Here is a 26,757-nt window from a genome sequence, read left to right as displayed (position 1 = left end):
ATCTGCTGACGGCCATTGAGCCGGGTTTCATATCTTGGTTATTGTGAGTAGAGCAGAAATAAATACGGATGTGGTTCTCTGGCTTCGACTCAGTATAGTTGGAGCATATGGTAGCCCTGTTTTAGAATTCCTTTTGAGGATCTTCCATACTGATACCCATGGCAGCTGCGTCAGTTTACACTGCAATCAGCAGTGAATAAAGGCTCATCTTCACCAGCATCTTCACCAGCATCTTCACCAGCATCTTCACCAGCATCTTCACCAGCATCTTCACCGCATCTGTTGGTGTTTCTTTTCTTAAGACAGCCATTCTTGATGGGATGGAATACCAAAGCAGTTCTATTTGTAATACTCCAGGGGCTAGAGTATTGGCTGGGGTCCTCTACAGGAACAAGACTGACAAAAAAAAAATAAACAAGATAAAACAAAGAAAGGGGATATTTATTAGAATGGCTTACAGGCTGTGGTCCAGCTAGTCCAACATTGGCTGTCTACCAAGAGAAGAATCCAGTAGTTGCTCAGTCCCTGAGACTGGATGTCTTTGGTATACACTGCAGTCCCGAAGAAGTTAGGTTCTAATTCCAGTGAAGGACTGAAACTTACCAGCAAGGTAAGAGCAAGCAGTCAAAGAGAGCAAGCCTCCTTCTTCCTTATCCTTTATATAGGCAGTCAGCAGAAGGTGTGGCCCAGATTGTAGGTGGATCCTCCCACCTCAAAAGATCTGAGTTAATACTTTATATCCTCATCTCAACAGATCTGGATTAGAAGTGGGTTTTCCCACTTCAAGTAACCAATTAAGAAAAAATCCTTCCCAGGTGAACCTAGCCCCTTGGATTTCAGTTAATTTCAGATGTAGTCAAACTGACAACCAAGAACAACCATCACAATCCATCCAATGTGAATTTGACACACAGTCATATCTCTTATGCCATGATTAATTTCCAAATGAAAACAGTGACCGGGTCCTAATTGCACCTAACATGGCGTAACTATCCTACATACAATTGTAAACACATTACATATTTAACCAGGCCACAGTTACATCTAACATGAATTGACTATGCCTTTTACAACCACAAAGATGTTATAAATTTAGAATAGGTGGCAATATCCCTTGAGGGATCTTCTTTTACTATCTCAAACTTAAATATGATAAACCGATATTCTCTTAATTGATCGTGTATCACATGGTAAAGAAATAGAGGAAAGAGAACACAAATATCTGTACAAATCCATTCTTACCAAAATATGACAGAAACACTCAAATCGATTCTATCCTTACTACTGTAACTGGTCACGTGGCCTTAGCGGATATTGGTAACTACCTTCCTCAACTACCCATTTCCTCCAGAGATTTGATGCTGTTTTTCTCATTCACTATGTTCCCTGGCAGAGGCAATTCTAAAAGCTTCCATTTAGCTCTTCAACCATAAGAGCCCACACTCCACAGGCCAGGGAACCAATGAGAAAACTCTACCAACTTCTAAGTGGAGCTAGCCCAATTAAGCATTCTGGGACTGAGAAATAACCACAGGACCTCCTGTGAGTAGGACTTGAGCCAAAACTCCATTAACACCAGACCTCCGTAAGCCTCTCTGATAACTGGATGGGTGCAATGTTTCTTGGGTCTCCCGGAATCAGCGTCAATTCAGAACCAGTATCCAATAGACCCCTGAAGGTCTGATGGCTTCCTTCCCCCCAGTGTACAGTAACCTTTCCCCTTTAGGGAAGGACTGGGGCAAGGTGAACTGTAAAACTCAGGTATTTTACCAAGGTCCTTCCTCAGGGGAACTTAGTTGGACCTTCATTCTGGGGTTCTGAGTCTGCAAACTGGCTCCAAGTCTGGAAATTGGGTCACAGACCAAAAGTCCCTATGGCCACAATCCACAAATGTAGGCTTTTTTTAAAAAAAATCATTTGTTTGAGAATCTTTCCACATATACAGATTAAACAAAAATGCAGGAGGCTTATCTATTTCATGCCCGGAAACACCATGGTCAATTACCCAGTACGAAAGGGACGTACAAGTTACACTACCATAAAATTCGCATTGCCTGTGCTGACCACGGCGGACATCTCTTTGTCTGTGCTGCCCATCACAGTAACTATGGTCGGCGCTGTTGTCTAACCCCTGCTTACTCTGGGGCTCACGGCATCTAATTCACCCAAGTGAGCAACAGTGTCTCCGACCCCAGATCTGGCACAAGGGAAGCGGTGACGATAAAGCTCTTAATGAGCTGGTGCCCCCTGATCATTTTGCACCTTATAGGATTAGTGAAGGGTGTGTCTTCTGAGCCTTTCCATTGCGGAGGATTGGGTTTCACACAGAGTAAATACTCTAGCATTGCAATTTCCCTGGGCCTTAAAATCCCTTCATCATCACAGCCAAGGGCTCTCAGTGTCTCCAACTCCTCTTCAACAGGCCATCTTCTGACAAACGCTGCAGCCAACCAGTCACGCAAACTTTTGACACTTTTTTTTTTATCTGTGCAAACTTCCATGTTAAACCTAGACTCCCCACTCAGAGGGCCCATATCAGTAAACACCCTGACCCGGGGTTATGTTCCTCACACCATTATCCCACACCCTTCAAATCCATGCCCGCTCACATTCCCCAGACTTTTGCCTGAATGAATTAGCAAAGTTATTTAACTCTTCAGTGGTGTAGTGCACTTCCTCATGAGCTACACTTTTTGTCTTCCCTCCAGCAACCTGTTCAGCCTTAAGTCTGCTTAGATAGGGCTAGAGGCAGCTGTTAGTGGGCCCTAAGGGACTTTAGGGTATTGTCTTGCCTGGTATTTCCTTCCGAGAAAGTCACCTAACCAAAGGGAGTTAGGGCAAAAAACCAAACCAAAACAAAACAAAAAACAAAGAAACAAAGAAACAAACAAAAAAAACCCCACCCAACTGTCTTGCAGGTGGCATACCAAAGGTATTCATAGAAACATTTGATCAAGGACAGATGTGCTGGGATTTAAGTAATGATGGGTTAATTTAAAAACTACCCCCCAGTAAGTTCCTTAAAAGAAAATTCTGAGTTTTGAAAGTCACACATAGTAATACACATCTGGCTAAAACCTCTGTTATCTAAATCGATGATAATTTATTTAGACCTTTAAGAAAAATGAAGATTTTTTTTTAAAAAAAATGATTTATATTCATTGAGTTTAGGGCTGTCGGTGGAAGTCTGGAATTAGGAAAAAGAAGACAACTTTTTATTCTAGCTTTGCATGTGGGAAAGGGAAGGAGTTTGGAGGGGGAGGTTGAAATAAGACCTCATGTGGCAGGGCTAGCGTTGGCCTAAGTCTCTGAGGCTCATGGTGGCCTTCTGATTAACTGTGTCTCACATGGTAGGATTACAATCTACTACCACCACCACAACCATACACCGAAAGGTTTTCAGAGGCTGAGGAAGGCTTCTTCTTAACGCAGAACTATTATAGTTATCCATATTCTGAGAATCTCTCTCTAGGTGGGAAAGAGCATTCCCCTGCTGCTGGTGGCTGGCGCTGGTTTTAGGCTTTCCCTTCTCCCCATGTGGTATTTCTTGAGGGGGGGATTCCAGTTCCTTAGGGTCCACTGTTGCAGTAGGCTGACTCTTGACCAGGCCGGTTAGGTTTAGAACACTCACCATATCTTTGGATTTTTTTAAAAAAAAACAAAAAAACCACAATCTCATGCTTTCAAGAAGGTTTACTTATTTTAAGTGCATGGGTGTTTTACTTGTGTGTACCCGTGTACTATAAGCCTGCTGAAGCCAGAAGAACGCACTGGATCCCCCAAACAGAGCAGCTGTGGGCTGCAGCCACGTGGGTGCTAGGAACTGAACGGGGGTCCTCTGTAAAAGCAGTAAGTGCTCTTCACCTCCAAACCTCCTAAAGAGACACTGTATTAATAGTGCGCTTTTTATAACCCTTTGATTTTGTTTTTGAGGGTTTTTGTTGTTTATTTTTTAAAGATGCTGTGTTCGTGGGCTTAGATACAGCAGTTAAGCATCGAAATTTCCAAATTTGTTGTTGCTTTTTTTTTCCAGAAAAGGAAGAGAGAGGAGGGGAGGAACGAAAAGAAACTGGTTTTTATTTAAGTGGGGTTTGCTGGTTTTATTTCCGCGAGACGGCTTGCGAAGATCGGCCCTTTCTAAGTGGTTCGCCCCATCCTCGCGGAGCCAGGAAGCTGGGAGGCGGGCGAGCGCCCCCTGGTGGTCACCGCGGACCGCGGGAGGGCGGGACCACGGCCGGCCCCGCCCCCGCCATCCCGGCCTCTGCTTTCCCGCGCGCCGGCGGCTGCGCCACTTCCGCTGCTCGGGCCGTGATGACTGCCGGGCCCTGGTGGCTGGTGCTCTGGATGCCTCTCCTGGCCACTCTGCCCGCGGGCGCGGTGCAGCAGGAGGAGGAGGCGGTGATGGCAGGTAACCCTGGCTCCGGGCGAGGGGTGGGGGGCTCCCTTCTGGGCGTCAGAGTCACGCGTGGGCGCGGTCAGTCCCCGCCCCTGTGTGCGAGCTTCCGGATGCTTCACGTTTTAATTCGTTCAGGACACGCTGCCGAGCACCGGCACAGATGGCCCCTTGCCACCAGCTCTTGTCTGAAATCTTATTTTATCCGTCTCCACAAATCTCATGCAACCCCAAACTAGAGGAGGATAAAAGCTTCAGAGACACCAGGATTCTGTCCCCGATTGGCTGCTGTGACCTGGGTGGTTGGTCATATGGAAAATACTGCTGATGCCCCAGTCCTGAACCCAGTGCATAGGAAGCAGCTGGGAGCTGCTCGGACTGTTTCAGCTGCTGAAGATCCTGGCTTACAAAGTTGTAGCTGCAAACTCAGCAACACCCTCCCCCCCCCCCCCCCACGGACTTAACATTTGTTTTAACCGCTCATGGCATCCTTTAAAAGATTGCTTGTTTGCATTCTTCGATGCATCAGCCACCCGTGGACTCAAGGGGGCCATCAAGTGTGGGACTTTTAACTGGATAAACTCCCCACACCGACAAAGTCAGTGGGATGTCTAAGACAGAGACAGTGGGTAACGGGTGTTCAGTAAGCGGTTTCTAGCTCCTGACGCACCTTATGTCCCCAGTGGTCCTTGAGATTTTTTACATAGACCAGGGTGGCCTCGAGTGTGCAACAGCTTGGTGAAAACCCAAGCGAAGGGTTTTCAGGGCTGGCACACTTGGCTTACAGATTGGGTATTTCCTAGCCGACCGGTTCCCAGTTGTGTTAAAGACACACCAGGACTTTCCTGCGTGGGAAGTGTAAGATGCCCACGAGGTGATAAAACCTCAGTCTGCAGCTGAGAAAAATGGCGACTTCAGGCGCGACTCCAGGGAGTCTTTAAATGCATGTAGGAGGTGACCACTGTCCTAGAGTGTTAAGTGTCACTGTGAGAGAACCCCTTGGTTGGCTGCTGCTACTGTCGAAGCTGTGGTTTTACAAGGAACCCTGGGATAAGACAGCGAGGCAGTATGTGCCCCCACCCACAGGAAATGTATTTTTGAAAAAAGCACCGCCTGAAACCTCAGCTAGTACTGAACCTTACATATACTTTTTCTCCTATAGATACATACTTGCCTTCAAGTTTAATTACAAATCGAGTAGAGTAAGAGAAAATTAATTGCTACAAATGCAGTTATAATGAAATGCTGTGGAAACAGTTATTTGAGCTGACGTATTGTTTGGAGGAAATTTCCATTCGATGTTTTCAGACCCCGGTTGAACACAGAAAACTGCAGCTTCAGCCAGTGAAGCTGGTGTTGTGGGACACTGGTGGTCCTTCCTACCAAAACGTAGGAGCCATCCAGAGCGTGGGAGGCTTGCCTCTGATTGTTCCCGAGGCCCGCCCCTGCTCCAAGACCCTGCCTTGAGCACATACCCACGGCCATGGCATGAGGAACAGCCACTCTGAGGCCAGCCTTCTGTCGCCTTATTTGAAGAAAAGGCAGACACTTGTCAAGGGAGACAGGTAGTTGTCTGAGGAAGAGAAACACCAAGTCAAGCATGACGCTTAGTTTGAAACCAATAGGTCAGGTCTACAGAAACTTCCGTCCTTCAGCTGAGGGGCCAGAAATGGTTTTCCCAGGTTTCCCTCCAACAAGGGGCCATTTCAGATCCACAGCTTGAAGTTCTTCTTGGGCAGGGAAGATGTCTCCTGAAGTGAGGATCAGACCATGTGCTGGGATGTGCTAATTTCTGTCCTCTTCTCATGTCGCAGGAGGACTAGAAACCAAGATTGATATTCAATTGATATTGTTGTTAAGAGCAACAAATGGTGGTGGCGCACGCCTTTAATCCCAGCACTCGGGAGGCAGAGGCGGGCGGATCTCTGTGAGTTCGAGGACAGCCTGGTCTACAAGAGCTAGTTCTAGGACAGGCTCCAAAGCTACAGAGAAACCCTGTCTGAAAAAACAAAACAAAACAAACAAACAACAGATGGGAGTTAGTCCAGAGAGGCCTCACTTCTGGAGCTCACACCTTTGAAAAATGTGAGTTTACCAAAAATACCAAGAAGATCCTCACTCCCTCTGGGGCCGTTTGGTTGCACTGGAACCCCCACAAGGACAGTTTGTTGGCTTTTCGCGTTTTCATTTCTCCTGCTTATCCCCCGTCCCAGAAGACCCGAGTCTAGGTTTAATGCAGAGAATGCTGCGTGCTTAAGTGTCTGCTGTGTTTCTCTCTTGATGTCACCAGGGGGTCGTGGTGTCCAACTGTGGAAGCCTAGGTCCCCAGAGGAATGCTGGTGAATTGTTATTTTTTTTTTAATATGGAAAGTGGCTTAGCATCTGCTAGGGCTTGAAAAGTGTTTGTGTTTTTCATTTTTAGAAGCATCTATAAGTAGGTTTAAGTACTACCTGCTCCTAACGTTTTAACTGGAGATTTTTGCCGTATGTCTGACTAAACTCTTTAAGTTAAACACACTTGGACATTAAGGAGGCTAATAAGCAGGAAAAGCAGGAGAGGAGTCATTTGCTTTTGACTTAATAACGAGCAGGTGACATGAGGCTGCACACACCTTATGTGTGCACCACAGTGTGCTCTTGCCCCCCTGGGACTTGTTCTGACACCCCAACAGATGAATGAAACCACAGAGCTCTGAGTTCCCCTCACTGCCGTGACTCATACATTAGGACAATGACAATATGTCAATACTATCAATTTACTCAGCAGTTACCTAAAGCTTATCAATTGCTTATTTCTGGAAATTTGATCTAATTCTTTTTTGAGCATGTTGTCCCAAGGTAACGGAGACGGTAGAAAGTGAGGCCACAGAAGCAGGAGGACCATGGTAGTCCCACACCCCATTAGCCGAACAGTACAAGCTTCATGGTATTTGAAGCAATGAGATCTCTGTCTCATTGGTTCGCATAAGCCCAGCTTGAAGCCTATGGGAATGCAATTAATTCCATCTGCGTGTTTCTTAATCTGAAGGCTGAGGGGAAATCCAGAACAAGTTCTAACCAGGAAGTCCCTTATACAGCATATGCTGATGTCAAAACCAAGTTTCCTGTCACTTCTTGGCCTCCAGTATCTGAGGAGGAGCAAGAAAGCTGGTCCTTAGCCAGAGGCTCTTAGTGTGGCCAGCCTTGTCCTGTGGTTCAGGGAACACTGGTGACTTCACACTTGGCTCCCTGGCTGCGTGGGCTCTGGAGTAGGTGGCGTGGCACCGGCTGACCACGGAGTGACACCTCGTGCTGGAGGTTTTCAGGGAAGGCCTAGGGCCTCTCCTCTCGTACTGGCAGTTCCTCACAGAAGTTGGTTGTTTTCGCTGGCCAGGTTAAGCTTGCTCGGGTAATCCTCTAATCCTCTCAGATTGCAACACAACAAGAGCCTGAACACTGCCTGATTCAGTAAGTCCATAGAGAGTGAGATAAGACGTTCTCACGTGTGAGGTGAAATCTGTTGTCGGCAGAAAGTAGCTGAGCGCAGTTCTGCCGTGGCTCAGAGAAGGCCTTCCGCAAAAGGTGGCATCTGGGCAAACATGCCAGCTATCAACAGGTGTTAGTCCCGCCAGGATCTGGGGGAAGAAAGCTGCGGGGCGAGGAGACCAGAGGCAGGACTAAGCTGATACTCTGAGGAGGGTCGGTGGACTGGTACAACTGGAGCCCTCAAGGAGAGAGAGGTTGAGGAAGAGGAGGCCGTAGAGGTACCTGGGCCTTTCGAAAGAAGGGTAGATGTTTCCACGGTGTCAGCAGAAGTGATTAGAAGGTATAATGGGCCCTGAGGGATGCTTTTATTTATAAAAGGCCTGTACGTTTTATTGGAAGAAAGGTTGTGGTGGAATGGGGAGGGTTAGTTCTAGAAGTAGGGAGAACAACTGGAATAATCTTAAGTACAAAATGGATGATTCTTGCATAACGGAAGCTTTGCGCCCACATCCATGCTATGGCACTATATTTCTGCACGCCATCTTGCTCTGAAGAGCTGCAGATGTCCAGTGATTTACAAGACCGTTGACGGAGTTTTCTGTCCTGCCCGGTTCCCACAGTCGTTCAGTCCCAAAGAAACCACACAGAGGTCTACATTAATTATAAACAGATTGGCCTAGTATCTCAGGCTTCTTATTAACTCATATAACTTCTATTAGCCCATAACTCTTATCTGTGTTAGCCTCGTGGCTTGGTACCTTTTTTGGTGAGGCAGTCACATCTTGCGTCCTCTGCATCTGAGTCAAGACTGCAGACTGACTCAGATGCAGAGGACGCAAACTGCAGACTGGGGGCTGGAGAGATGGTTCAGTGGTTAAGAGCACTGCTTGCTCTTCCAAAGATCCTGAGTTCAATTCCCAGCAACCACATGGTGGCTCACAACCATCTGTAATGAAATCTGGTGCCCTCTTCTGGCCTGCAGGCAGAGCACTGAGAATACTGTACATATTAAAAAAAATACATACATAATAAAAAAAAAGTTTTTTTAAAAAAAAAAAAAGACTGCAGACTGAAACTTCTCTCTTTCCAGAATTCTCATTGCCCCGCCTCTACTTCCTGCCTAGCTACTGGCCAATCAGAGTTTTATTATTAAAAATAATACAAGTGACAGGATAAAAGACCATTGTCCCACAGCAGAAGACAGTCTTGGGGCCCATTGGAAAGCCTTCATGATAGCAGCCTTTGTTTACAAGTTCAGACCTCTCAGGAGAAGCTTCTACAGACCACAGATGCAAAGCTTGCTGTGGGAGTTAATTCAGCCCTTAAATAATGAGGCTCCCTAGGAGAGGAGTTACAGGGAGAACTCTTGGAGGCATCTCTAAGAACCCCCTCACACCCCCATCCCCATAGCATGAAGCATTCCTGGTGACAAAATGCCAGACCATGAATGGGCATTTATCTATAAAGTTCTGGGATGCTAGGGCTGTGAACCTGCGACCCTGTACCCTTCACCTTCCCTGCTGGGACATGCTCTTTTCCAGTGATAAATGAATCCCTTCTCAGGGATTCACCACACACAGTTTTCTGTCCCAGCTGCCCCGTTTAGCTCTGGGTCCTGTTGAGAGACCTCGCAGGAGGTAGAGAGCATGTGATGTGGGAAGGCCGGGCCTGAGATCTTCCGTTCGGTCCTCTGGCTCAACTGGCAGGGCTCCCGAGGTGTGCCACTGTATTCTCACAGTTGCTCGAGCACTTCCTAGTTTTGGGTCGCATTCTTTGACCTCCTTTTCTACAGCTAATTGCCGGCATTCGTTGTCCTGAGACTGTGCCTTTGGGCCCGCTGCCCCTGGGCTTGAGCTGTGTGCATCTCGGCTGTGCCTACGGATTCCTCCACCTTGGCTGCCCCACGTGTTCACAGCACAGGTTCTGCTGTCTTTGGGGTCTTGCATCTATGTATACCCTACATTGTTAACTGCTGGTGTCCTGTGCTTAGCAGAGTCTCCCAAGGGTCCTCTTACTGATTTGGAACCTGGCTCTTGACCTAGATTCTTGGGTTTTCAGCCTGGGCTCTGTGGATGATTTCATCACTGTGCTCAGAGGAACAATGAAAGGAGTCATCCGTCACAATAGAATGTCCTGGGTCGTTATATAACCAAGCTGTCGCTCTGGTGCGGCTGTTTTAGGAGGTGGGACTATGGCCGTCCTCGCTTCAGCCTGTCACAAAGGATATTCCAGGCCAAGGCAGGCGCCTGTTGAGTTGATTCAACATTATTTTCTAAATGGGTATAATGATCAACTAGTAGCAATGGCTACCTCGTCCTTACCAAACTTTGGTGTAAGGGTTTATTGTAGCTTCATTTCCGATTCCCTTAATTGTACTTTGAATAGGGCAAAGGGCTTATTTCTCTGGGTAGCCACAGGTATTCCCTGTTCTGGTTTCCTATTCCTGAGGGGCACTTCCTCTTTGACACACTGTCTTAGACTCCAAAGAACTTGATTCAAATTTACACACAGCAGTGGTCTCAGAACGCGAACCCTGTTTTTAAATCTTTTATTGCATTTATCACAGGTACTAGAGGACCTGTCCCCCTCAGATTACGATGCTGAATGCTATATCCGTGTTATTTGTTCATACACTAAGCCTTACACGTCTCTATTTGGCTCCAGCCAAAGATCTTGGCTGTAGAACTCTCTCTCCATCTTCTTTAGACCATGTGAAAATTGACTGTATGTCAGTCTGTCCAGAACTGAACTAATCTCCCCTTCTCAGAGCCCTACCTCTCCATAAGCACGGGGTAGAAGCTCACCATCCAGAAACCTTCACGTCTTCCTCTCCTTTATCCACCGACTCTCCAAAGTGTGTCAGTTTCTCTCCCCAAGAGTTCTTGCTGATCTTCCCCCTCTTTGGTTCACACCCTAAGAAACTGGGTCCTCTCCTCGCTGCGGGGCCTAGAGATGATAGATGCCTCCTCCCGTTGTGGGTGCCTCTGCTTGGTAATTGGTGACTGTCCTGCCCAGAACTGACTTGACGGTTGAGGGGAGCCCTTTTTGATGCCATCATCCATTTCCTGCCACATTTGATTCTTACCTGAAGTCCTCTGTCCTCTGCTTTCAGGGTGAAGTACAGATTCCTTATGTAGACGTGGCCATTGCTTACCTCCAGCTGAGGTGTCCCAATGGCTCCTGCATCTGCTCACTCTCTCCTTGCTTCCTCACCCCTGAGCTGAGCCCCCGTGACTTCGCTCATCCAGTGACGCTCATGTTGGTTGTCTCTGGGTCCTGATACTGTCTTGTTGCTTACAACTTTTTCTCGAGTCTTCTGATGGTGTTTCTTTCCTAAGAAGCTTCCCTTAACTCTTGCCATCCACTCTTGGACCAAAGACACGCTGTTCTCCGTGCATGTATGATGGTCACGTGTGACCTAACAGTGTTGACTCTGGGTGTGTTTCCTTCAGACAGACGCTTGCTAGACTGGGAAGAATGAAGGTCTCTAATGACCATGTAGAAGAATTTTTGGTCATAGAATACTACAAACTATGACAACCTCCCTTTGAACACTTAAAAAAAAAAAACAATTACTTAGGAAACCCTAAGTTTACTTTCCTTTTTATCTTTCAGCTCCTAGATGTAAATCTCTGAAGGAAGCCGACTTCATCGAAACATCTATGTCAGACTGTTACTGCTACAATCAAGAGCAAATACAGTGGACATACATGTGGTCAACGGTGCAGGTTAGGCTACTTTTACATCATGTCGTAGAGTGTAAAATTAAAATGCACCACTTTGGGATTTAAAGATATATTTGGTATGACTCATAGCTGATGTATCAGGATGAAAGCTAACTCGGGGGACATACGGTGGCTCAAGGAGGTGTTATGTGGGAGAAGACGTGAATTCCTCTTTATAGCTGCCCAGGCCTTCCCCTGACCATTCCTGATGAATAGGCCATCAAAGTCAGTGGTTCTCAACCTGTGGGTCACGACCCTGTTTGGAGGTCAAACAGCCCTTTCACAGGGGTTACCTGAGACCGTCAGAAAGTACAGACGTTTACAGTACGACTCATAACGATGGTGACATTACAGTTAGAAAGTCGCAGTGAAAAGAATATTATGACTGGGGTCACCACCACACGGGGAAGTGTATTAAAGGGTTGCAGCAGAACTGGGAAGGTTGAGGACCACGGCTCTGAGGACACAAAGAGGCAGTAATAAAAAGTGATGAGCGCACTTACGGGGACTGGGTGGTCTGGGTAAGGAGTGCGGTAGGCGGAGGGATAGTCTGCCCCATCTCAGGACATGACGTCAGCTTGTACCCTTCCTAGAGAATAAGATGCTCGAGGCTCATGCGGCTTCTGGTGCCACCACGCCCGGCATCTTGTACATTTTCCCCGGGAGCTTCTGGGACACAAAAGCTGCAGTAATCCGTCCCTCGCACCCCTGTTCATTCACTCAGCTCTTTTCTCCAAACGGCTGCACAACTCCGACGCCTCCTCCCATCTCATTCTTGGCTGACGATCCTTCTGCTTCATTAAAAAATGGAAAAAATACCCTCTGAGGGACAGGAGGTGGAGAGATTGTAAGAGCCAGAGGGGCAGAAAACACCAGGGAAACAGCTCTGGGCCAGGCGGGGTCCCAGCACCGAGAGGGGAAGTGTGCACAAGCCCGTCTCCACCTGAGACGCTCTCCAGCTGACAGCCGTGGACAGGAGGGGTCAGTTTTCTCCAGTGGCGTCCCACTGGCTATACAAAGCACATTTCAGGGCAGGCCCCATGTCCAGCAGTAGATGGGCAACACAAAATGACCTCAACGATAATTTTATAGGGTATATTTTTTGTTATTATTCTTACAGGTCTTTTGCTTATATCCTGTTTTCTGATTCTGTGTTTTTATGGGATTTGTATGAATGTGTGTCTCTATATGTTTTTCATGGTCTCTTTCTTAGGGTATATTTTTCTGTTTTGAGTTTTTTCTTTCTTTCTTTCTTTCTTTCTTTCTTTCTTTCTTTCTTTCTTTCTTTCTTTCTTTCTTTCTCTCTTTATTTATTTTAGATGGCTGTTTCTCTTCTAGTCCGGAAGAAAAAGGGTGTGGATTTGGGTGGGTTGGAAGGATCTGGGAGAAGCTGGTTGAGGAGGAAACATGATCGGAATATATTGGATGAGGAAAAAATATTTTCAGTTAAAAAGTGTAAAAATAAAGATGGTGGTTGTGTAGGAAAAGAAAAAGGAAAAAAATGGAACCAGGAACGGTTGCATACTTGTTCTTTTCTCAACACCCCCCTGTCGGCTCACAGGGACGAAATGTCCGCCCTGGAGGAGGTGTGTGGCTCCCACCCTCCTCCGCCCAGCGGCACTTACTTCTCTCCCCGCTGCACGGCTCCTATAAAGCCCCCTCTTTGGCTCTAGCTCTTCTCATTTCTCCGCTTCTCACTGTCATAAAATCCCTCTCCAAAGCTGGTGTCTGCCGTTCTCCCATCTCCGACCACTTCGGTCACTCAGACCTGCACCCCGAGGTTCCTAGCTCCTCCATGTTGCTAACTTCAGCGTGAACTCACACTTGTGGCCCGTTGCCTCCGAGTCCCAAGTGCTGGGACTACCGCCTGGTGCCCTGTCACGTGGTAAAGCGAACACTCCCCAAGGCATCTAAACCAATGCACTAGTGCGGATCCAGATCTCTGTCCTGCGCACTGGAGCCTTCTTCCCCTCAGCCATTTCTGCATTGAGCGAAGGGGAAGGCTTTGGTTCCACCTGGACTGACCCATTCCTGTTTTGTAGGTGACCGTCGCCAGTCCTGGCCTGCTCAGATTTGTGTACATCACGGGAAGTCGCAATTGCCAGCATCCGGAAACCATTCTATCATTTGTCAAATGTGTAATTCATAACTTTTGGGCACCAGAGGAGCTTAAGGGACTGATCATGGTCTTCAGTCCATACGGAGAAACCGTATGCTTCTCCGTGAACCCCATCGGGAGGGTGTCGACCTACATAGTGAGTGTGGACCGAAACAGTAAGTCTGTTGCCATTAGAGCTGACTGGATACTCAGTAAGTTGACTTTCCTGTTCCTTCCGTGACTTTGTAGACCTGACGCGAAATATCTGTGCTGTTTGCACCTTTTTATTTTCCAGCTGTGGACCTCAGACTCCTCCTTCTATTTGTGGCTGGCATTTTCCTCTTCTTTTCTGCAAAGACCTTGAGCCAGTAAGTGCCCATTTTTATATCCGTAGTGGTCTAATTCAAAGGCGTATACGTTGTTTTCTGACTCTGTGCTGAGTGTTTGTACACCACTGCATGTCTGTGACTCCTCAGGAATTTACTAATGACAGGGCCGAAGGCAGCGTAGAATCTTTGGAGATACGTGCATGGCGCAGAGTGTGCTTGCGTACATTAGTTCACGGATGTGAACTTGGTACGACTCTTCCTGTTTTGTTGATTACAGAACACACGTCCAGCATCACTTGATTCGTTCTCGTGAATGCTAAGGTTCGTGCTCAGGTTTTTTGCTGCTAGGGGCCTGCTGCCTTTACTCGGATATTGGACATGACAGATACTTGCTTTCTGGATGCACGTTGCCCTGCTATTTTGTTTTTTGTATTTAAAAGCCACTCTCCTGCCAGTATTTACTTCTTAACCTGCCCGGCCTGCTTCGTACCCGTAATCTCCATCGTCCTCAGCCTTGTTCACTTCTGAGCTCGTCCTGAGGGTGTGGTCAGGTGTGTGCGGTGCTGTGGGCCAGCTTTTCTGACCGGTGATGGATCTGTAGCGGGAAGAGGAAAGCCTGGACGCCTATGAGCGGGGTTGCCGTCCTGGGTCCTCCAGCAGCCCCCACACTTGGAAAAGCCCTTTAGCTTCTTGGTATCTCGGGTTCCTCCTCTGTAAGATTTATTCATGGGTATCTGGGGATCCGTGGGAAGCTCTCAGGCACGTGCTTGCTATGTGACAGGTACATACATTTTTGGATCACATTCTGATTATAGATGGTAACTCAGACATTTAACGGCAGCCTATTGACTGAAACTTTCAAGTACTGATTTCAATTTAAAATGTGTGGAACGTGATTAGAGTTTTTCTTTCTAAATATGCCTTACTGACTACTATTGCCACATTAAGTGTTATGATTTTTTTTTTTTACTGAAAATGCGCTTGTTGTTGATGTGACTTTTTTCTGTCTTGACAGAAGCCCTGTTTTCTATTACTCTTCGGGTACTGTGTTAGGTGTGCTCATGACACTAGTCTTTGTCCTTCTGATGGCTAAGAGACACATTCCAAAGGTGGGTAGGTATCTTATACGCGAATGAGTAGAAAGTGGGATCCAAGCTTTTACAGATATTGAAAAGTGAATAAAAGTTAACTCCCGTTGTGACACATCCTAATTCAGGTGTGCTCCGCCGCTGTGTACGCTGACCGTAAAGTCTGTCTGTTCCTGAAAAGACAAGTTTGTGTTTATTTGTGATATATAGGATTATATCGTTTGGTGATATTTTTGTACCCTTTTATGAACTGTATCGTAGGAGAATAGCCCTGAGTCTCTGGGGCATTACGTAATAGCGGTGCAACTTCTATTTTTTTTCTTGTTGTTTCTCCTCTACACCTTTGATAAAATAATGCCCCGAAGAACAAATTAATATTAGTTCATGATTGTCATTCTGTGGCAACTTTGATTAAAGCTCTAAATGCCAGCATTTTATACTTTTCAGTAGTGCGCTCCAGCTTTAACACACGTGCTAGCCAGCTGGGGGGCTCGTTGAAATATAGATTCTGGTCCCGCAGTGGGGCCCAAGTCTGCATGCCCTTACGCCCTTACGTGAGAGGAACCGCACCCTGAACAGCGAGACACAGAGAGATTAGAGAAGTCCTCACTTCGACCTGAACTACACATTTCTAGGACAGAGAATTTGTTTGCTTCTATTTTTGTGAGAGTGAATGAACCTATGTGTGTGTGTATGTATATATATGTATGTATGTATGTATATGTATGTATGTGTGTATATGTATGTATGTATATGTATATATGTATATGTATGTATGTGTGTATATGTATGTGTGTATGTATATGTATGTATGTGTATGTATATGTATGTATGTGTATGTATGTGTATGTGTGTATATGTATGTATATGTATATGTGTATATGTGTATATATATATATGTATATGTATATACCGTGTTGCTGTTTTCTTCCACACACAGTATAGCACGTTTGGGGCGCTAATGATTGGTTGTTGGTTTGCTTCAGTTTATGTCGGGTTCCAGCTGACGGAAGACCTGAAGAGGCTGTGGTGTGGACACAGACTGTACGTATTAGGTAGGTAACGGGCACAGACGGATCCTCTGTCGTGCTTGGGAAGCGCCAGCGGAGGACGGCCCACACGCTCCCACCCACTTAAATTTTGATAGGATTTAAGGAGAGGAGCAACTAAAAATAATACTTTATTGCATAGCCGTAGTTGGTGTTTTAGTTCATTTCTACCCCATTTTGAACTCTTTTCCTCTGTAAACCTTAGTTTATTGTACAATTCATCGGATGAGTAAAAAAACGCTCCAGAACCGTGGCCGAGCTCAGCCACATCCAGGCTCTGGTGTGAACAGTGCACGAGGGGCTTCCTTGTCCCTTGTCACCTCCCAGTTCTCTCTCTCTCTCTCTCTCTCTCTCTCTCTCTCTCTCTCTCTCTCTCTCTCTCTCTCTCATGTGTTCTGCATAAAAGGTGGAAATGTAGCCAACGAAAGCTCGGCTTTTCAGAAACAGAAAGCAGATTACCATTTAATCCCCCTGCTTTATGGTACAAAAACTCTTCGATTTTGTTAGGAAATAATGGGAATTGGAATCCCATTAATATCAGATTTCATGCACGAAGACAATCTTGCTAAAACAAAAGCAATTCATTCTTAAACACTTTATTTTTAGCCTCCTTTCCTATTATATTAAATTATTTATAATTTACTCCTAACATGAAATATTCCTCTAAGTTCTTTACTCTTTGTCTCCAAAAAAGCAAGAGCGTTTTCTATATGACCAAATAACTATTAATTGCTGTTGTTAGTGCTAGGGATTGTACCCAGGATGGCATGTATACCCGCTGTCTGTGTATCACTGAGTTATAACCTTAACCTCACTAGTAAATGCTAAAGATTAATAACTGCATAGAATCACCTATTGCCCGGGTCATATTAAGATCTGAGTTACCCTTGCTGCCTGGATGTCTAGCCTGGACATGGCGCAGAACCTGTTAGGCCCGGTAACTCTCACCACCCATCATGGCTCCCTTCATCACAGGGGTGTGCTGGAGAAGCCCCTCCAGGCAGCCTGCGCAAGGTCCAGTCTCTGGATTTTTGTGGCGCCCATTTTGGGGCATCATTTAGCGCTTTTATTTCTCCTCCATATCTACTGCAAATAAGAAACTGAATCTCAAGGTGTGCTTAGAAACAAAGTGAGCGCTTGTGGCAGGACTCATTAGACATTGCATGCACGTCCCATCTGATGGCACTGCTAGGGTGTCACCCCGTTGGCAGCTATGGACTGAGTGTGGCTGCCTGACCGCTCCTCTGTAAAATGACGTTCTCCGTTAGTGCGGAGAAAAATGAAAAATAAAGTGTGAAATCCACTGGCTCACTTCCGACCATAGCAACCACGAACCACTTGTCCACTTAGGATAGTGGGCTTAAAAGATCTGACTATATGTTATCTTAATGATCAGTATGTATCTTACGTTATTACAAGTCAGCCTGTTGGGCTGGAACGCCCACTCAGTGGTCTGGAGTGCTTGCTGTTCTCCCAGAGGCCTTGGGTTTGTTCCCAGCACTGGAGTGGCTTAGCTTACGACTGCCTTAGTCCACTTCCTGGGCACCGGCGTCTTCTGGCCTTGTGGGTACCACATGCACATGGATGCTGCCAGACCGATAATCACAATACATCATTGGAGTCAGCCTGAGAGCTCACGTACAAGGACTGATGGCAGTAGGCACTTTTTTTCGGCCTCCACTAGGAAAAGGAAATTTATTTCTTCTTAATTTTTTAAATTAAAGGTTTTCTGATAGATATTTTTCAGTCAGGGCTCTGCCGGATTTTCCACATCAGTTCTCGGGTTCACGTTTCAATGCTCGCCCTTCTTCTGTGTCTCCAGGCTATTTCCTGGTGGTTGGGCTTTGTAGCTTTGCCGCCTGCTACTGGCATGGGCCCCTCGCCAGTGAGTGGAGCAGAGGCCTTCTGATGTGGACATTGCGGTCCCTCTCCCTGGTCCTGCTCTACATGGGTGTAGCCGTGCCTCAGTTTGCCTACGTCGTCATGGGCCTCCTCCTGTTCTCCCGGAGTCTGCGCCATCCGCTGAGAGCGCTCAGCTATCTCAGGTGGTGGGTATCTTTTCTATTGCTACCAACTCTGACATTCCGAGTTCTCTGTTTTACTTATTGTTCTAAGAGATACTTTGGGTTACATCGTAAGGGTAATTATGTTTAGTCTGGAGGTTTCGCTCTGAAACCACAGGAGGAAAAAGAGCTCTAAGCATTTGCTGCCATCTCCATTGGGTTCTGACACCAAGTACTCAGTAGTTAGAGCCTCACTAAAATCAGCAAAATGGTGTGGGCCCTGCCTAAAGTTTCTACCTTTATCACGGATTTCTTTTCATTAGAACCAAGATTGCTGTAGTGATATTAATTGTGCCATGGGATAAGAGTTAACAGAAAATGTATCATTAGTGATTGGAAGGAGTTACTCAGTTCATTTTGTTAAAGGCTGGCTTTGTTTTAGGTTTTAAGTTTAAGGCTTAGGCTTTGTGAAAGATACAGTAACTTCCGCTGACACAATGCTGTTATGTGTTTCCTTGGTCTGTACATCTGTGCCCGGCCCTGCTTGTGAGAGTGAGGTGTGCGTGTGCAAATATGGGCATGCATTTCGATATCCTCTGCCTTAAAAGACGTGTGTGAGTGTGCACGTGCATGCGTGTACGTAGTGTGTGTGTGCACGTGCATGCGTGTATGTAGTGTGTGTGTGTGCGTGGTATGTGTGTGCATGTGGTGTGCGTGTGCAGATACGGGCATACATTTCTATATCTTCTGCCTTAAAAGACGTATATGTGTGTGTGTGTGCGCATGTGCGTGCATGTACGTAGTGTGTGTGTGTGTGTGCGTGGTATGTGTGTGTGCGTGGTATGTGTGTACATGTGGTGTGCGTGTGCAGATACGGGCATGCATTAATATATCTTCTGCCTTAAAAGACGTGTGTGTGCACATGCGTGTGTGTACGTGGTGTGTATGTGTGTGTGTGGTATGTGTGCGCGCGTGGTGTGCGTGTGCAGATACGGGCATACATTTCTATATCTTTTGCCTTAAAAGACGTGTGTGTACGTGCGTGTGTGTACGTGGTGTGTGTGTGTGTGTGTGGTATGTGTGCACACGTGGTGTGCGTGTGCAGATACGGGCCTGCATTTCGATATCTTTTGCCTTAAAAGACGTGTGTGTGTGTGTGTGTGTGTGTGTGTGTGTGTGCGCACGTGTGTGCATGCGTCTGCCATGTTTGTGATTACCTCAGATGACCAGAAGAGGGCGTCAGATCCTGTGGCGCTGGAGTAGCAGGCAGTGGTGAGCCACCTGATGTGAGAGCTGGCAGCCACACCACAGTCCTCTGGAAGAGCAGTTGGCATTCTTACCACTGGGTCGCCTCTCCAGTCCCCGCACTCAAGTATCCCATAGGTGTGAAAACAAAGCTTGCTCAGGGACTGACATGGTGTTACTCTGGGAATAACTTCATTTAGTTGACTCTTAATGACCCAGAGTGAAGCCTGGACAGATGTGGAGGGTTTTCCTGACGGAGAAAGCCCTACCTAGTGCCATCATCAGGCAACGGTGCCGTTGGCGCAGTGAGTGAGGTGTTGCTCTGGCCGGATGCAGCCATGGGCTGCACTGAGGGCTCTAGACTGGTTCTTCATATGGGGGCTGATAGGGGCCCAACCTATTTGCATTTCCGTTAGTTCTCCCTGGTGCCTGCCTACACAGAATGTGTAAATCCAGGCGCTCGGGTCCAGGCAGGGGCGAAGCAGTGGGCGGCCAAGGGCACTGTGGGAAACTCTGCAGCCCCACCGCAAAGGCAGTAGTTAAAATCAGGAGGAGCTGATGGTTGCCGTGTGCAGATGTGACGCTGCTGTCAGTCTGCAGATGCAGACGGGAATTCAGATGTAACTGTACAGTACAGATGCTGGCAGTTAATCTGATGAAAAATAGAAAGCACACCTGAGAGATGAGACAGCGAGCAGTTGTTGGCTGGTGGGACAGACCCATCTGCTATCTGGCATAGGGGGTTTGTGATCCGGGCGGCTCCTGCAGGGGAAGACAGTCTTAGACACGGCTGTGGTCCACGCAGACACGTAGGCAAGTGAGACGAAGGCTGGTAAACGGGTTAATGGATGTCTAGTACACGGTTGTGAGGAAGGAGACTCCATGGTAACAGGGTGGATGGACCTGGTGGCCGCTCGTGTAGCAGTGTCCACTGGAGCGCAAGCATCAGTACCAGTCCAGGGTGCCCAGGTAGGGGGAATTGCAGGCTGAAAGGTCGCAGTGCCAGTGGGAGGTCGAGAGCCCAGGGGCTTCTATCTTTGCTCTGCTCTGGGATCACCAGAGGTCCCTCTACCAGGAGGAGGCTGGCCACTACAGAGCCTCCCGGCCACCATCTTTGCCAGGCTGTGGCCCAAGGCACCCTGGGTAGAGCTCCTTTCTCTTTCCCTTTGGCACCCAGCTGTCTTACCAGTAGCAAGTGTGCTCTCGTCATTAGCTGGTGGCTCCATTATTCATCCTTGGGGCTTTCTGTAACAATCCATGCATATTGTTACAGTGGTTACTTTCTAAAGAAGAGTTCTATGAGGGCTGGAGAGATGGCTCAAAGGTTAAGAGCACTGACTGCTCATCCAGAGGTCCTAAGTTCAATTCCCAGCAACCACATGGTGGCTCACAGCCATCTGTAATGAGATCTGGTACCCTCTTCTAGCCAGCAAGCATACAAATAGACAGAACACTGTATACATAATAAATAAGTAAATCTAAAAAAACAAACAAAAAACAACAAAAGAATAGTTCTATGAAAACCAGGGACTAAAGCAGGAACTTACAAATTAAATAGACCAGAGAAAGGATGCCTTGACGTCTGCATCAGACTCGTTGGTTTGTAAAAAACTGCTTTCATATTACATATATGCTAATGGTATGTACTAGTTGTTCTTTTGATTAGCTGCTGAGCAATTTGTACGAATGTCCCATTTCATGTACACAGTAACTCATGAGACCGTGATGGGACTGGGGAGGGATTGGCCAGTTCAGGCTGTGAGTGCACCCTCAAGCTGGGATGTGTCCTGGTTTTCTGGGCCAGAGTCTGGGTTTTCCTGTAGGAAGCCCGGCCAGGTACTCAGAAGAGGAGAAAGAAGCAGTGTCCTTGGTTCCTCAGTCCAGCTTATCAACCATTAGCCAACCTTCAAAGGGAAGAGACCTTGACGGTCTCAGCCCTCAAGGAAAAAAAAAAAAGTATGTTTTTAACCCTTGGAAGTCCGTGTGAGAGGTGGATCTGAAGACATTTTTAAGGCTCACCAACAAATGTTATTTGAAACTGTATCACGAATATGTCCTTACTGGCATCTTGAGTTCCTAAGTACAGATGGCTATATTATTGTGATATTTATTACGTTTCTGACTGCGAAAGAAAATCTAGTCCCTGGCTTCGTAGTGCACATGTAGCCAAAGACGAACTAACTAATAATAAATTCTTTTCCGCCCTGTGCGTCGGTGGCTCCACCACTAGATGGAGCAATAGCCCACAGGCCCGGCTTCCTGTAGCGAGCCGTGGATGTCCCCATTGATCTCCATAAAAGGACATACTAAAAGTTTGTTTCTGTTTGTGCCAGAGAAAACCAGCAGGCAAAGAGCACGGGAGCCAGGCTTGTTGTCTAGTTGTATGATTAGGAGTCACTAAAAAAAAAGTTATTCTCAACATCTCAATCAGAAACTGATTCTCAGAAGCCTTAGGAAATTGTTATGATGGTCAGATAAGACAGTAGCCCCTCTGCCTGATCCCGCTCCTCAGTCATAGGGTGGTGGAACGCACAGGGTGCTGTACAAGGAGTCCAGAGGTAATATTGTTAATGTCTAAGACGTGTATTTTTACATCATAAGGACTGGATTGGACGGGACTCTGACAACCAGATGTCATGTGTTTTAGGAAAATGAGGCCGTGGTTCTCAACAGAACCGCCAGTGGTGAAGTTTCTCACCGAGGACGAGTACAGGGAGCAAGCTGAGGCCGAAACAGCCAGCGCTCTGGAGGAACTGCGCCGTGCCTGCTGCCGGCCCGACTTCCCTTCCTGGCTGGCCGTCTCCAGGCTCCAGGCTCCTAAAAAGTAAGTCCTGCTCTGGCCTTGGCTCATGCACTGAGCGGTGTGGAAATCCCACATTTCTGCTGAGCAGCAACCATCTCTCTTGGTTACGCCTTACGTCAGAGTTGTGGGGGAGCTTCTAAGGCCTGAGAAAATATGGGGCCAAGGCATTGACACTGAGGTATAAACATCACACCGCACTCACAAGGGGCAGGGAAGAGATGAGTGAGTGACTGGATGCATCCGGCTGTGGTGGGGCCTCAGAAACCCGCACACATTCCCCCTTTCCCTGCACAGCTGTCTGTGAACTCACAGAAGCTCGTCTCTGTCCAGGTGGAAATGCCTTCCTCAGCCGGCACAGTCAGGCTCCATTAAAGGGGACAAGCAGCGAGGCGCACGTTGTCTTTCAGATAAACCTCTGTGACCGACCACCTTCCCTGTTTAAACTTTCACAGGTTTGCAGACTTTATTCTCGGAGCGAGCCACTTGTCCCCCGAGGAAGTCAGCACACACGAGAGGCAGTATGGCCTTGGGGGCGCCTTCTTGGAAGAGCAGCTCTTTAGCCTTCAGGCCGACAGTCAACCTGCAAGCTGACCTCAGTGTGAACTAGGGATTGATTGGGTGAAAGGCAAAGACCCTCGTACAGTGGGCAGTGGGAAAAGCATGCACCGCTGAGGGAAACAAGCCATGCGAGTAAGAAGCACGCATGCAGAGAACTCACCTCCGGCAGCCCGCTGACTGTGCCATAGGTGGCATAAGGACCCTAAGAATCACCGCCACTTGCCCCAAATGAAGACGACTTTCGTTAGAACAGTAGGACCTTTCCTTTAGGACAGTAAGCAAGGTCAGATACCATCCCAGCACCGGGCTCTGGCTTCTCTCTTGATGCCGTGAAGCTGGCTCAAAAGGCTGCCTTGTTCTCTCTCCGTTTCTTGATAGCAGTGTTTTCTAAAGTGCCCTCCACGTGGTACGAGTTAGGGCTGATAACGGCTCCCCGCGCCAGCATGGTAGAATCTGTCGCACCTAGCAGGTTTCTCCATCTTCAGTGCAGGGAAGGCATCGTGGGTCTGAATGGCAGACATCGTGCACCAGGGCCGCAGACTTACTGACCAGAAACCATTTTCCATGAGATGAATAATTGTTAGAACATGCTTGGAGGTTCGGGTTTGAGAGGTATGTCCTCAGCAGCCTCGGCCGCGCGCCAGCCCTGGTGTATCCTGAGACTCGGGTGGATGACCATCTTCAGACGGAGGGTCAGGGCTCTGTCCTCAGCAGCCTTGGCCCCACCGTGTTGGTGCCTCCGTTTTTGTCTATGTTGCTTTCTTTTTAAAATAATGACCAATTAGCTATTTAATAACTAACGGAAAAAAGACATATCTTAGGATTATATTTAATGTTTTCACAAGATTTTATATGCAGACAGACTATAATTTTTGTACTTTTATATATTAAATCTGAAAGCAGGTAGCCATTTGTGACATTGAGATTTATTTTTTTAAGCTGCTTTTATATGTTTGCGATGGTTTCTCACAAAACAGATTTTGATACTCTTTTTTTAATAGAGAGAAAAGTGTTTGTTTCTTGATCCATGATAAACTCCAGCGTGAAATGAGCCACTAACTGCTTCGACTGCAAAGAAAGGAGCAGAAACGGGTCTAAGGGTTGACTACGGCAAGCATTCTGTGAAGGAGCCGCTGGCTTGATTCTCTGAGGATCAAGTGCAGGCTTGTTTTTGTTGTCTTTGTTTTGTGCTGCAATGATAAAACCATGAGAAGCCATCCTATATAAAGAAAGGTGTGGTGAGGGGGAACATAAGAAGTGGTCACTGTCATTCCTTGAGAGCTGTGAACTTTGTGGAACTTTCTCGATTGACTCTCAAATGATCTTCTTGAAGCAGTCCGTTAGTGTTCCTGGACCTGCTTTCTACAGACACATTTAACATTAGGAGTCTTGTTCCTTTCCTCAGAAATGTTACTCAGGGCAGTCTGTGCCTGTACAGACTTTAAAAAGCCAAAGAATGCGGTGTGGAGAGAGGTGGCTCAGTGGACTCCCTGCCTTGCAGAGGACCTGGGTGGCAGTTCCTGGTGATCTGATACCCTCTGACTCCGCAGGCACCAGGCGCACCAGGCATGCGTGTGTCGCACCTACATGTACGCAGGCAGAACACTCAGGCATAAAATAAAGCTTTATTTATACAAAACTGCCAGAGAGTGTGCCTCCGTTCATCTTGGCACCTGACCGTCTTGCTGGTACAGACAAGCGTTCTAGCATGATTTGGCCGCAGCTTAGGCTTTCCTTTTCTGTACCTTCATTTATTGGTGCTATATTGTAACGTGTCAGGCGTGTCCGTGCTGTGCATGGTCGTGTTCACCCCTCACTAAGCAGTCTGTCTAGTATCGACTGTGTTTGTGTGTGATTGACACCGCGGCACCCACTGCTGCGCCCGCCCGCTCCGCCCTCCTGAGCCACAGGAGATTGCGCAGTGAGGAAGCAGCTCCGATGGCGGCGAGCCCCTGCAGCCACAGTGAACACAGTGGCAGTCTTTTGGGATGCTGTTTCCATGCTCAGTTTTGGAAGGAATCATGGGTCTGTCAAATTGTTCTGTGAGAGGCCAAACAATTAAAGCATTTCTGGTAACACCCTTGGTGGCTTGTGCCATTGGCCTCTGATTCCGTGTTTGTTACGTCGCCATTCCGGCCCCATCCCACAAGCTTGTCCTCCAATCCTGTCCCCTTTGCCCTCCCTCCTCTTTCCGAAGGTCTTAGACCGCGTGATGACCACTCAACCAATGGCTCTGTCCTTCAGGGGAAGGTGGCAGCTGGTTTTGTGTCTCACACCTTCGCAGGTGTGGCCTTACACACGACAGAACCCAGTGTTGTGCCCTCGCTAACAGGAGATGCCCGCAAAGGCTTCCTGTTACAGGCAGGCAGGTTGGACTGTTCGACACCAAATGTGTGGGTGAGAAGCAGCATAGGTGGCCTTGCTTAAAACCGGATCGTTTAAATGTTAATTTTAACCGCTGAGCTCCAGCCCCTCCAAGGTTAATTTTAAAACACATTTTACAAGCACAAGAGAGAAAAAAAAAAGACTTTGTGAATTAGTTATGTAGTTTGCCAATAATACTTAGGGCTGAATTTTAGGGGAGTGTCTGTGTAACACAAAAATATTTGAATCTGTAATTTTTTTTAAATATCTGGGAATTTAAGATATTAAAATTTGGAATAGCCGATGGAGTACAGCAATATATCTGAATGTGTACATAATTTTTTTTTTTTTTTGGTTTTTTCGAGACAGGGTTTCCCTGTAGTTTCTAGAGCCTGTCCTGGCTGAATGTGTACATAATTTAAGATCCAGAGATGATGTTAAGAAATAGCAATGCAAATAGGATCTGACATTGTCATCTATTTGGTGGTTTCTCAGAATGAGAGATGTAACCTTTGGGATTAGCTTCTCTGTCTGACTAGAATTGGGATTCTGGGCACGGATAACACAGGATGTATCGCGTCGATGGCCCTGTGAACAAGCTGCCTTGCCAGACTCCCTACTGGGTGGCACTTGTGGACACGTGAGGTGCCATTTCATTCTCTCACGCCCGACTCTTGATTCTCCAGGAAACTTTCATCCCATTAGCCAGTCTGAAGTCCATTCAGCCTTTCACAGCCGGCACAAGAGACAGACCCCGAGCCTGACACGGTAGCGGATTCTGTCTCAGAAGGCACATTTACCCGTGTCTATACCACCAAGTCTCTCACGCATACCTTGGTTCTACGGAGGCGGCCCTAAGGCCGACACTTCAAGCCAGACAGACTTCTGGGCCCCAGAGCCGACGTTCTTAACCCTAGCACTGAGGTCTCTGAGTCGCCACCTTAGAACTGGGACTTCTGTCGAGCCACAGTGGGACAAGTGGGTTCGCTGCCCAGGGCAGATGGGAGTCACGCTCAGCTCAGCGGGGCTGGCTCACCCTTCCCCAGACAGCATCGAGTGACTCCCTGTATAAACCACAGCTGCTCCTGCACAAACTGTGTCATTCCTGATTTGAGAAGGGTTTCTTTAGCCCCCTTATCCTCTCCTCATAGAAGCGTCACTTCCCCAGCTGCCTCATCGCTCAGAAGTTTCACATGGGGGATTTTTTTTAAGCTTTGGAGAAACAGAGCGTGAGTGATTGAGAGTTTCAGGTGGAGCCTGTTGTCTTTTCTCACTCGGCGCACCAAAGGCAGGAGGATTACTGGCTGGGTAGTCACAGTTTTCCTTTCCTGTAATCGTCTCTCACAGAGTAACTCGGGTCCAAGTGGCCTTGCAGAAGTAGTTGAGGCCATGAAACTTCCCACAGGTGATGTCTTCCCGTTGGCCGTATGCCGTCTAGTACGGCAGTTCACACCACAGGAAGAGGTTTAAAATTAGAATCCAGTTCTTCAGAGACACGAGCCACATGTCAAAGGTAAGAGGAATGGGCGCCTAATACTCGTCCTGGTACCGCAAAAGTAGAGAATTCTACAGCCTTCTGGAAGTTCTGTTAGGCAAGGCCATCGCTTGGGATGCTGAGTTTGAATGTGTTAGGGAAT

At 47.2% G+C, this 26,757-nt stretch overlaps 1 protein-coding gene across 2 annotated transcripts; it reads left to right on the top strand.

Annotated features, from left to right (window-relative positions):
• The first annotated feature begins 4,281 nt into the window (after window positions 1-4,281).
• Nemp2 (nuclear envelope integral membrane protein 2) lies at window positions 4,282-24,791 on the top strand. 2 transcript variants are annotated; one of them, XM_038315383.1, is made up of 9 exons: window positions 4,282-4,408; window positions 11,474-11,586; window positions 13,626-13,857; window positions 13,977-14,049; window positions 15,026-15,119; window positions 16,039-16,153; window positions 17,970-18,195; window positions 22,043-22,219; window positions 22,651-24,791. In XM_038315383.1, the coding sequence occupies exons 1-9, from the start codon at window positions 4,312-4,314 to the stop codon at window positions 22,787-22,789; spliced, it is 1,266 nt and encodes a 421-aa protein (XP_038171311.1). In that variant the 5' UTR covers window positions 4,282-4,311; the 3' UTR covers window positions 22,790-24,791. The 2 variants fall into 2 exon arrangements, with proteins under 2 accessions (XP_038171311.1, XP_038171310.1); XM_038315382.1 differs by having other exon boundaries at window positions 13,626-13,893.
• The last annotated feature ends 1,966 nt before the right edge of the window (window positions 24,792-26,757 follow it).

The sequence above is a fragment of the Arvicola amphibius genome, chromosome 18 (genome assembly GCF_903992535.2).
Source record: "Arvicola amphibius chromosome 18, mArvAmp1.2, whole genome shotgun sequence".
NCBI lineage: Eukaryota > Metazoa > Chordata > Mammalia > Rodentia > Cricetidae > Arvicola > Arvicola amphibius.
Note: the sequence above shows the minus strand (reverse complement) of the source record. Positions and strands in the feature narration are given on the sequence as shown.